The 11678-nt window shown below is 34.0% G+C and overlaps 2 protein-coding genes across 2 annotated transcripts; both read right to left on the reverse strand.

The window, feature by feature from the left end:
* Window positions 1-6897: 6897 nt before the first annotated feature.
* Window positions 6898-8776, reverse strand: LOC107909744 (protein SIEVE ELEMENT OCCLUSION C-like). The gene is made up of 4 exons (XM_016837383.2): window positions 8631-8776; window positions 8398-8525; window positions 7692-8180; window positions 6898-7611 (listed from the first exon to the last, which is right to left on the reverse strand). The coding sequence occupies exons 2-4, from the start codon at window positions 8515-8517 to the stop codon at window positions 7009-7011; spliced, it is 1212 nt and encodes a 403-aa protein (XP_016692872.1). The 5' UTR covers window positions 8518-8525; window positions 8631-8776; the 3' UTR covers window positions 6898-7008.
* LOC107909745 (protein SIEVE ELEMENT OCCLUSION C-like) lies at window positions 8772-10174 on the reverse strand. Its single transcript, XM_016837384.2, has 3 exons — window positions 9811-10174; window positions 9405-9512; window positions 8772-9317 (listed from the first exon to the last, which is right to left on the reverse strand). The coding sequence occupies exons 1-3, from the start codon at window positions 9985-9987 to the stop codon at window positions 8772-8774; spliced, it is 831 nt and encodes a 276-aa protein (XP_016692873.1). The 5' UTR covers window positions 9988-10174.
* Window positions 10175-11678: the final 1504 nt, after the last annotated feature.

Here is an 11678-nt window from a genome sequence, read left to right on the forward strand (position 1 = left end):
TTAACTGTCCATGCTATTGCTTTATGGTCTAATTTCCATTTAAACCCTTGAACAATTTCTATTTAAGCCTTTTAACTAATAAAAATTAATAGCAATTAACTTTTATGATTTTTACGATTTAGTCATTGTACCTTAAGTACTAAGTGTTCAACAAAATTAGCAAACCAAAAATCAATATAACACTATAATAGACTTATAAATATTAATAAATAATACCTATTGACTCGATCATCTAAAAATGAGATTTCGAAACTACCGTTTTCGGCATCACTAAAAAACAGGTTGTTACATAATATATTCTCTTGATTCTTCTAATATCTCTTATGTGTTGTATGTCGTAGGGAGGACTACTTCACATGAACTTGAAGGTCCATTAGTTCTGATCATGCTTAGTTGTATGGATTTTCATTATTACTATGTCTTGCTAGCAAATGGGAATTTGATAGTGTACATGCAAGCACATTTGTTATCTCAATGGTATGAAATTGTATTTTGATTATTGATTCTAGTTAGGTTATTTAGGTTGCATTTTCGTTGTTTTGCTTGAGGACAAGCAAAAGGTTGAGTATGGGGGCTTATTAAGTGTCCATGTTTCATATATTTTAGGCCCATATGTTTAGCATCTTGCTCAATACTTAAGTGAAATATCGCATATTAGCTTATCATAAATGTTTCTTGTCTCATTTACATTCATTTATCTTTTTAGTTACTTATGCTTTATTTTTATAGGATTTTGATAATTGGTATTTAATTAGTTATTTTCGAACTTGAACCAAGTATTTGGGAGGCTCGGGTTTGAAGTCTATTGGAAGCTGTTAGAGTTGAGTGACTTGAACCCTTGTTAAAATAAAATACAGTGGTAAAATAAAATAAAAGTAAAATCCATATAGAACTATACTTTTTTTATTTTACATTGATTAGAATAAGATTTTTCAACCTATAAATAGATGTAGTCTAAACTCCTCTTGTATCATTCAAAGTCAACATTAGTGAATTTTCTTCTCCACTGCCTATGGTTTTTCCTAAAAGGATTTTCCATGTAAAATTTGTGTGTTTTTTTTCTTATTACTTTGTGATCATCTGATATTGTCATTATTGATGCTAGTTTTTACAAACTGGTATCAAGAGCTTTTCGTGTTGCTTGTCTCGATCACGGTAATGGCGACATTGAAGTATGATATTTCGCTGTTGGATCGCAACACCAAATTTGCATTGTGGCAGATAAAGATGCAAACAGTTCTTGCACAAATGGATTTATAGGATGCCTTACTAGGGATAGATAAGATGCCTTAGACATTGACGAAGGAAGAGAAGAAGCGTAAAGATTAAAAGGCTTTAATGCAATTACATCTATATTTTTTGAATGAAATTCTATAGGACGTGATGAATGAGAAGACCGCTGCTACATTATGGGAAAAGCTGCAGCATCTATGCATGTCGAAAACCCTAACTAGCAAGTTGCATATGAAACAACATCTTTATGCTCATTGATTGGAGGAAGGTGTGTCTGTGCACGAACACTTAATTGTGTATAAATAAATTCTCTTAGACCTAGAGGCCATGGAGGTTTAGCATGATAAAGAAGATTTAGGGTTAATTCTACTTTTTTTCATTGCCCCTGTCTTATTCAACCTTTAGAGATACAATTTTTATAGCCGCGAATCTCTCACAGTTGATGAAGTTTAAACTTTTTTAACCTTGTATAACAAAATGAAACATCTTGTGGTTGGATCTGACTCTCAGGGAGAGGATCTCATTGTTTGTGGGAGACAAGAATGAAATATTGATGATAATTGTGGGAGGACATAGGAATGAAATCCTCGCTGTAAATCTAAGGGTAGATCGAGATATTCAAACAAAGGTAAAACCTGTAACTTCTACAAGAAGAAAGGGCACATTAAATCTGAGTGTTATAAGTTACAAAACAAGATCAAAAGAGAGGCTACGAATCAAAAGGGAAAACAACCAGAACAATTCAATGAAACTGATGTTGTAGAAGAATACAACGATGGTGAACTCTTAGTTGCTTCTGTCAAAACTCTAAAGTGAGCGAGGAATGGATCCTCGATTCTGGTTGCACCTTCTATATGAGCCCCAATCGGGACTGGTTTACAACATATGAAATAGTGTTTGAAGGTGTTGCTTTGATGAGAAATAATACTTCATGTAAAATTGCAGGTACTGGCACATCAAAATTAAGATGTTCAATGAAGTCATTTGAACACTTAGTGGCATATGACATGTACCGGAATTGAAAAGGAATGTGATTTCATTGAGTACTATTGATTCAAAAGGGCACAAGTACATAGTTGCAACTGAGGTTATAAAGATTAGTAAGGTTTCCCTTGTTGTGATGAAAGGGCAAAAAAAAAACTGCCAAGTTATATGTTTTGCAAGGTTCTACTGTTACTAGTGATGCAATAGTTGCTTCCTCTTTCTTGCCAGATGATGATGTTACTAGAATTTGGCATATGCGTCTAGGGCATATGAGTGAGAACGACATGGCAGAATTAAGCAAAAGAGGATTTATTGATGGATAAGGCATTAACAAATTAAAGTTCTGTAAGGAGTGTGTTTTTAGGAAGCAAAAGAAAGTTCGATTCACTAGAGGAATCCATAACATGAAGGGAACACTGGTTTATATTCATTCTAAACTTTGGGGACCACCTAGAGTGCCTTCGAGGGGTGGCGCTAATTATATGTTGATGATCATTGATGATTTTTTTCAGAAAAGTTTGGCCATTCTTCCTAAAATAGAGAATGATGTGTTTTCCGTGTTTAAGACTTGGAAAACTATGATAGAGAAGCAAACAGAAAAATAGATAAAACACCTCTGCATAGATAATAGCTTGGAATTTTGTTTTGATGAGTTTAATGAATTGTGCAAATCAGAAGAAATTGTAAGACACTTGACGGTTCATCATACACTATAACAAAACAACGTTATAGAACGGATGAATAGAATAATCATGGAAAAGGTTCGATGTATGTTGTTGAATGCTTATAAATCGAAGTCATTTTGAGCTGAAGTGGCCTCTACTACATGTTTTTTGATTAACTAATTTTTGTCCGTTGCCATTGAGAAAAAGACCCCACAAGAGGTATGGTTTGGTAATCCTGCTAATTATTCTGATTTAAAGAATTTTGGTTGTCTTGCGTATGCGCATGTTGATAATGAGAAGTTGGAACCTAGATCCATTAAATGTGTTTTTCTTGGTTATAAGGCTAGTGTTAAAGGGTATAAGTTTTGATGAAACTACTATGCTACCTAACTTATCTCTCAAAGTCTCTTTTAATAAAAACCAGCAAAAGCAAGTGGATCTTTAGATTAATCCAGGATATATAATAGAGTCTACTCCTTAAGTTAGTCTAGAAACTCAGAGTAGAGTTGCTTCTTCACCACAATATTCTATTGCCAAGAACAGGCCTAGAAGAAAAATTAAACCTCCAAAGAGGTATGCCAAGGCTGATCTAGTTGCTTATGCTTTAAATGTTGTAGAATATATAGATGCAAATCAAGTGCCATCTACTTATTCCAAGGCAGTTAGCTGTAAAGATTTATGAAAGTGGATGATTTCCATGCAAGAAGAGATGGGCTCTATAAGAATAAAACATAGGATCTAATGAAGCTTTTTAAAGGTAAAAAGGTTGTTCATTGTAAATGGGTGTTCAAAAAGAAAGAAGGAAATCCAAGAGTTGGAAAACCCAGATATAAAGCAAGGCTGGTTGCAAAAGGTTACAGTTAGATTCCAGGTGTAGACTTCATAGATGTGTTTTCTCCAGTTGTGAATCATAGTTCTATTCGAGCCTTCCTTGGTATTGTGGTCATGTATGATTTAGAGCTTGAGCAGTTAGATGTAAAAAAACAACATTTTTGCATGGAGAACTTGAGGAAGATATTTACATGCAACAACCAGAAGTTTTTATAGTCTCAGAAAAAGAGGACTATGTTTGCGTGTTGAAAAAGTCCCTTTATAGCTTGAAACAGTCTCCAAGGCAGTGGTACAAGAGGTTTGATTCTCTTATGACTACTCATGATTTCAAAAGAAGTAGCTTTGACAGTTGTGTTTATTTTAAGAAAAACAGTGATGGTTATTTTGTGTATCTACTCATTTTTGTTGATGACATGTTGATAAAAGCCAAAGATAAATGAGAGATAAGAAATGTCAAAGCCCAACTTAGTAAAGAATTTGAGATAAAGGTTTTGGGAGCAATAAAGAAGATACTTGGGATGAAGATTCTCAAAGATAGAAAAGCATGTAAATTGTACTTAAGTCAGAAAGGGTACATTGAGATACATTGAGAACATTCTTCGTAGGTTCAATATGCAGAATGTTAAGCTTATTAGTACTCCATTAGCAACCCACTTTAGACTTTCATCGGCTTTGTCTCCACAATCAGATGGTGAGATTGACTACATGACACATCTTCCATATTCTACTACAGTAGGATCTCTTATGTATGCTATGGTTTGCTCATATCTAGATTTATCATATGTAGTTAGTGCAATTAATAGATACATGGCGAATCCCAATAAAGAACACTAGAAAATAGTTCAGTGGATTTCCAGATACTTATGAGGTACTACTAATATTTTCTTACAATTTGGAAGAACTAGAGATGGAGTCATTGGGTATGTTTATTCTGATTTTGCTGGAGACCTTGATAAAAGATCTTTTATCGGGTATGTCTTTACTATTGGAGGTTGCGTAATCAATTGGAAAACCACTTTGCAAACTACATTTGCTTTGTCTACTACTGAAGCTCAAAACATGATGATTATTGAGGCTTATAAAGAAGCTATTTGGTTAAAGGGACTCTTTGGTGAACTTAGTATAGACCTTCAGATTAGTATAGAGTGTCATATTCCTTACGAAAGATCAAATGTTTCATGAGAAAACAAAGCACATTGATGTTCTATATCATTTTGTACGTGATATTATTGCTCGTGGAGATATTGTTGCGAGCAAAGTTAGTACTCATGAAAATCCTGTAGATATGATGACTAAGTCACTTCCTATAACCAAGTTTGAGCATTGCTTGGACTTGGTTGGTGTTAATTGTTAAAGAACACCCCTTAAGGGGTTTCATGGAAGAGGTGAATAACTTGTTCGTTGAGAGTTCGTGGTGAAGAACTTGTTCATTGAGAATTCGTGTCAAGGTGAAGATTGTTAGAATTGAGTGACTCGAATCCTTGTTAAAATGAAATATAATGGTAAAATAAAATAAAATTAAAATCCATATAGAACTATACTTTTTTTATTTTACATTGATTAGAATAAAGCTTTTCAATCTAAATACACTTTATCTATTTGACAATGCCACCGTGCCCCAATATGGCTTTGTTGCCTTGACAAAATTCTCAGTGTTTTGAACAAGTTCTGATGGTGATTTGGTCATTTAAGGGCTTTGTGAACTCAAGCAAGCTTTTGTAACCTAGTTTAGGTCAATTAGGCAATATAAATATCATGTTTTTAAAGGGAGTTAAGACCTTTTGACAATTTTCTGACTTTATAGTTATTTTCTTGTTCCTTGCGTTTTTCTGACTCTATCATTTTCTAAACTCCCTTTTCTAGTCAAAGGATTATTTAAGCTTGATTTTATAAATTAGTGAGACTTAATTTGTGCTTAAATTCTTCTTTTTCCTTTAGTATTTGTGCATCTTCGGTTTAAATTACAATTGTTTAGGTTTGTTGAATATTTCACCAGTATTTGATAGCTTAAAATGATTGTCTTGTCAATTAGAATAATTAAATTTGTAATTTTTTAATCCATTCTAATTCTACTAACAAACTGCATAATTGTTTATGTCGTAGTTTATGATTATATGGTGTAGATTTGTGATCTAGCTAAAATGAAGCTTGTGGAGGTGGTTTGTTAGTTAGAATTAGGTCTCTCTCATTCTTAATGTTGCCAGTAAGAAAAATCTTAGGTGTTGAGTTACAACGTTATTTATTAATAAGGGAAGTAATTTCAAACAAGTTTTCTCTTGGTTATTGAACAGTTAAGGAGAGATCGGTTGCTCAACGTTGAGTCAACAACTATAACAAATTTATTAAAGGTATTAAATACATTCTTGTGTTGATGATTGAGTCTAAGACTCAAACAAATATTTTACTTTTGCTAGAGTTTCTCACCATTAATTTTTCACAAAATTTTTATTTATTGCTTTCTTTGTTAAGCATTTAATTTTAATTTTAGTTTTTAATTTTATAAAATCCCCTCAATTTATTTTACTTGTTTTTACATAAGAAATAGAATTATTATGATCCTACTTGCTTCTTTCTATTAATTTTATTTTCAAGTAGATTTTATTTTTGTAGGTCTCGACAGCCTAACAAATGAAACTTTTGTTTATAAGTTTTTGGTTAGTCTCTTAGTCTTTTATAGTCTAAAATTCCAGTCTTATTTATATGAGATATAACTATCTAAATGGAGTAAGATCTTTTAACAATAAACATAATTTTTAATAGATGTCTACTTGAATTATCATGACTCTTCTCTAATAATCATGTGTTATAATTTTTGATAATACGATATATAATTTATCACTATGAATAATAGCAACTCTTAAATTCACAACTGAGTGACTAGCTTTTGGATCACTTATAACTTTTGAATTATAACTATTAAAACATTATAAATATTTTAAAAATGTGTATTGATTCTGAATATTAATTATCAGAATTTTTATTAAAAACTCTAAAAGAGCTTGAAGTTCAACTACCAACCACACCAATTTGTATTAAAAGCAAAAAAAACCTTTTTGCTTGGTCGTAATAAGACTTGCTATAAGTATAACAATGGTATTGGTATCCAAGTTAAAGGATTCAAGGTTTTCAGGGCTGAAATTCATCTAAGTTAAATTTATTTCTAATAAATATTTAGCTTCTGAAATGATCACATAGAAGTGTGATGATTAAATCAGCATTATCATCAGTCCATTCAACAAAAGTTTTTTGAGTCGGAAAATCTTCACTGAGATTTCCTACTTTAATTACTGACAATTTATTCATAGATGGTTAACTTCTTCATAAGCAGCTTGCAATTCTGGCATACCATGTTTCCTTGAACTAACCCTTCAGAATAAGGAACAACTTGTGTGTGATTGCAAGGCCCATCAACCAGAGGCGGCTCAAGGACAGTCCTGAGAGCATCTATGAACTCCAACCGACCCACATTTTTGCCCCACTGTCGAAACAGATTCAAGCATCGAAAGATTTCATCCCCTTCAACCCTTACAATATCTGTTGACAATCCTTTGCCATATACTGCCCAGCCATTGTCATTATTGTTATCCAGCAAGGCTGAGATCTGAGCTACAACATTATCAGTACTGGCATTGTTCCCTAGTCTGGATTTAGATCTTCTCATGCTCTCTAATCTAAGCCAAAAGAGCTGTATCTTTGTGAAAGAGAGTAGGTTGCTGTGTATTTCTCTATTCATAATGCTTAAAATCTCTTTTGTATGTTCACCAGGGTTATTCTTACCAACATATATCATCTCATGCTGCATACCTGCATCCTTTATATCTTTCATTTTAGCATTGAATTCTCTAATCCAATCTAAGTTTTCACTTCCATAGATGCAAATATTTCTCCCTTCTTCAACCTGACAAGAATTCAGAAGTAATAAGTAAAATATGAAAGATCCAGAAGAAGAGAAAAGAAACAAGTATTTCAATAAGTTACCCATTGTGTGAGGATGGGGTGAATTTCATTTGTGATAAGTTGCATTTTCCATTGCTCCCCATCCCAAAGCTCATTTTCTCTTGAAAGTGAAAAAGGGTATGCTTTAGAACCCCATATGAATACCATATCAAGCGCATTCAAGTTTGTAATCATCCCTTCTGAATCCAAAACTACCATAATGGCTTCACCTCCATAGTTCCATTCTTGTTTCATGAAGTTTACCACAGCAGAGTTTAGAGACCAAGGTTGTCGTACCAAGTAACATGGCATGGAGTTTGATATAAAGTCGAACAATTTCTGCTCGGCATCTGTCCATGCTTCATAAAATGAAATGGGAACCCATATAATGGCATAGCTTCCTTCTATCTTGTCATTGTGAGGATGATCATATGTTTGGTTCACTAGAAAAAATAACTGCTCAAATGGAAGGAGATCTGGCTTGGAAATCAGAAGTAGGACAACCTTGCTTTTCAATGCAGAAACACCTAACTGGCAATCAATCCAGGAGTTTGCTAAATAAGATAAGCAGAGTTTTTAATCATAAATTTGCTAAATGATGGAAACATTTTAGAGTGAAGGGTTAACAGAAGAGCACCATGATTTATTCTTCACTGTAACTAAATGATGATCAAATTAGAAATGAATAATTCATTTAATGAGAGAAAGTAAATAAACAAGAAATGAAAGAAAGAACGAGAGGTTTTACCTTTCCTTGTGTAGAACAATCCTTAAGTGGCAAGTCATCTTTTAGAGCAAACAACATCTGAAGAACGTTTTGATTGTCGATATGGGACTTCTTAAAAAGGCTCAGTAGCTTCTGGTGCATCTTTGCCTCTGTTAGACAATAGAAATACATGTATCACACTCTCATTGTATGTAAATGTAATCTTGTTTCCATTGAAAGGCTTCTAAATCATTCTAAACAATCCAGACAATAACCTGTTTGTCGACGAAAAGCATCCACCTGCGGCCTAAGGTGACCGTATATGCTGCTTAACCTGTTGTCTAAACTCAAGAGCTCCCATGCCGCAATCGTTATATTTGAATACCTGGAGAAGTAGCTGAAGTTAGCAGAGCTATTCAACTTGAAGTGTTTGGCCTTAATATATGAAGAAAAATCATTGGAACATGTAAAAAGAAAATTAGCATTTTCTTAGATTTATGACAGGTCAGAACATGCACTTGCTCAGGCTTCATGGCCATCAGGCTTTTGATTTGAGAAGAGCAAACCAATGTGCTTCTAATGATCCAGTAAGCTGTAACATAGATTTTGGGCTTCATCACGGCTAGGTCCTCCATATCTGGTCCAACATGTACAAGAGGCAGAGCTTCAAATTCGATGATGCACTTTGTCAAGTCCACCATGGTCTTAGAAAGCGATCTTAAGGCCTTCACCTGAGGCTTCAACATGCTCATGTTACTTGGAATTTGTTTAAAATTTGCAATTGATACCGCCAAGGGAATATGAGGGCGTAGCTGGATTAGGAGGCTGAATTCACCATAGCTAATTGCAAAAGCCGCAAGTGCTAATGCAGCTTTCGCACCCCATCTATGGCTTCCCAGTAAATCCAACGACGCCATTGTTCTCGTATGAAGATCCTCTTCACCAGGGCTCTTGCAAAGCATCTGCAACCACAAAAAAAGAAAAAGCAAAGGTAAAATCAATACATTTTTTACTTCAACAGGACTGGAGAAATTGAGAGAAAGACTTACCTCATGTGCAATTTTATAGATGGTATGCATCAGTGGTTCTGGTGATTCAATTAGTTCAATGTTGCTAATGTTACCCTTGAAATTTGCATTAACAGGTTTGTCAGAAACCTATGTCAGGAAAACATCATCAAGGTCATTGAAAACATACTTCAATTCCTTACACCCATATCAGAAATAACAATTCTTTAAATTAGTGATCATTGTTGGAGTATTACATATTACAAAGCATTTTGACTCGATGTATTTCAGGCATGACAGAGTTAGCAAAATGAAGAACAAACACAAAAATTATTTAATATAAAGCTTCGTTGATGCAATGAGAGTCAAAAATTAAGAATTCAAGCTAGATAGGGATCAAAGCAAACATCTAAATTCAGAGCAACTATGTAACCAAGCAGAGAGTTACTAGTTCTTCTGATGCAGTAGCATGAAACACGATGTTCTCCACTGCAGAAAGTAGCATCTCGGAATTGAGGCGACGGCGGTCCGGGTCATGGCTAAGGAGGAGCTTCTTTATCAGGATTTCATCATCTAAATACGACTGGGAATGTTGCCAGAAGCTGCCGCTTTGAACTGAAGTCATGACTTGAGTGGTAGTGAATCAATGGCAAAAGTATGCATTAGTTGAGATGTAATGTAATATAAAACTGGTTATTATAGTTCCCCTTAAAACAAAAAACCTTGAGATAAACATACTTAGCTTAAAAAATTTCGGTTCTAAATATAATCAAAGGTGTTTCAAGCTTTGAACACGAAGGGCTACGATCTTGTCTCCTGCTTTAAGCTATTGAAATAACTAAAGAAGTGGCTATTGCTTAAAGATTTATAAATGTGGACCCGAATCAAATCCAAAGCAGAATCAAAAGCACTTTCTTTGCATGGCCTGGTTTCTGAAGAAACAAGTCATGCTAACGTCTTTATGTCAGACATATTTTTTGTTATAATCTTCCAAGAATCCTTAAAATACATACAAATATACAGGTATCAATAATTATGTATATGTCCCTTATACAAATATACACGTATCAATAACCATGGCAGAAAATGATACTAAAACAGGTTAAAAGAAGGCATGTTACAAGAAGATATGTCGACAACTCGACATCAGGTTCTGGATTGGCTAAGGGTTAATTAAGTATTAAAACCGTGAAGTGAACCGTGAAACTACGTGGATGTCTCTGGAGAGTTCAGTCCGACAGTGAACTATAAAGTGAAAGAGAGATTCTTTTACTGTTCTTAACAATTTGTTAATCTGATTAGAGGAATGAAGAAAAGGTTGGGTTATTTAAATTGGGCTATCGTGAGGTTTCTTTCTTTATATTCTCTTTGTTGTTGAAATTGATGCTTTCAAATGATTAAAGGTGGTGGTCAAGCTTTGCTACGGAAAAGAAAGAAATATATTGTATTGCGAGCTTTAACCTTGGAGAACAGGTGGGGGCAAATGTTTTATTGAGAATAAGGAAGCTTCTTTTTCCTTGGCGTAAGTTCAGATCTTTATAAATATTCCATACATATTTTTATGATTTTAGTGTCCAAATTTATCTAAATTTGGATTTGCATATTGTAATTATTAATTATAGACTTGAATAAATTTATTATCTATTTTATTTTATTTTTTGAAAGTATTTTCAACTGTCTTTCATAAAAGAGGGTAAAAATGAAATACAAAGCAAATGCAAGGTGTTTTCCAATCACCTGACAAAATCAGTTCTCAAACTAAAAAAAACCCAATAAATAACGTTTAGAAAAGAGACCAACGCCTCTGTAGCAAATGGAGTGGGGACATTTACATTAAGGACGATACAAGTACCCATAACAAGCCCTTTCCCATTTCTTATTACAACCCCAGTACTGGATTTGTTGGTATTTTTACAAAAACTTGCATCGAAATTGACCTTCAGGATAGGATCTTTAGGAGGTTTCCATCGATTCAAATGTTTTTTCATAGGAGGATCCATCCTGCTCTGAAGCATCGAGAGTTCCAAACAGTACCCCTCGACAAAAGTAACTAAATCAACCACAGTGTGTTTTTCCTTCATGAAAGAGTTTATTTCAAGAGAACCATAGTGCCCATGTTGTAATTACAAATTTTGTTCTTTTGTCTCCTGTATAGGTCTGGAAGATACTGCCAAAAAGACTTTTTACATCAGAGACCTGAGTCGCATCCCAGCGAAACCCAACTTCCCAAACACGTTATACACAAATAGACAGGCACAGATAGCATTGAAGACATTCTCCACCCTCACACCACAACGAGAACAAACCGGATCAGAA

The sequence above is a fragment of the Gossypium hirsutum genome, chromosome D02, assembly GCF_007990345.1.
Source record: "Gossypium hirsutum isolate 1008001.06 chromosome D02, Gossypium_hirsutum_v2.1, whole genome shotgun sequence".
Lineage (NCBI taxonomy): Eukaryota > Viridiplantae > Streptophyta > Magnoliopsida > Malvales > Malvaceae > Gossypium > Gossypium hirsutum.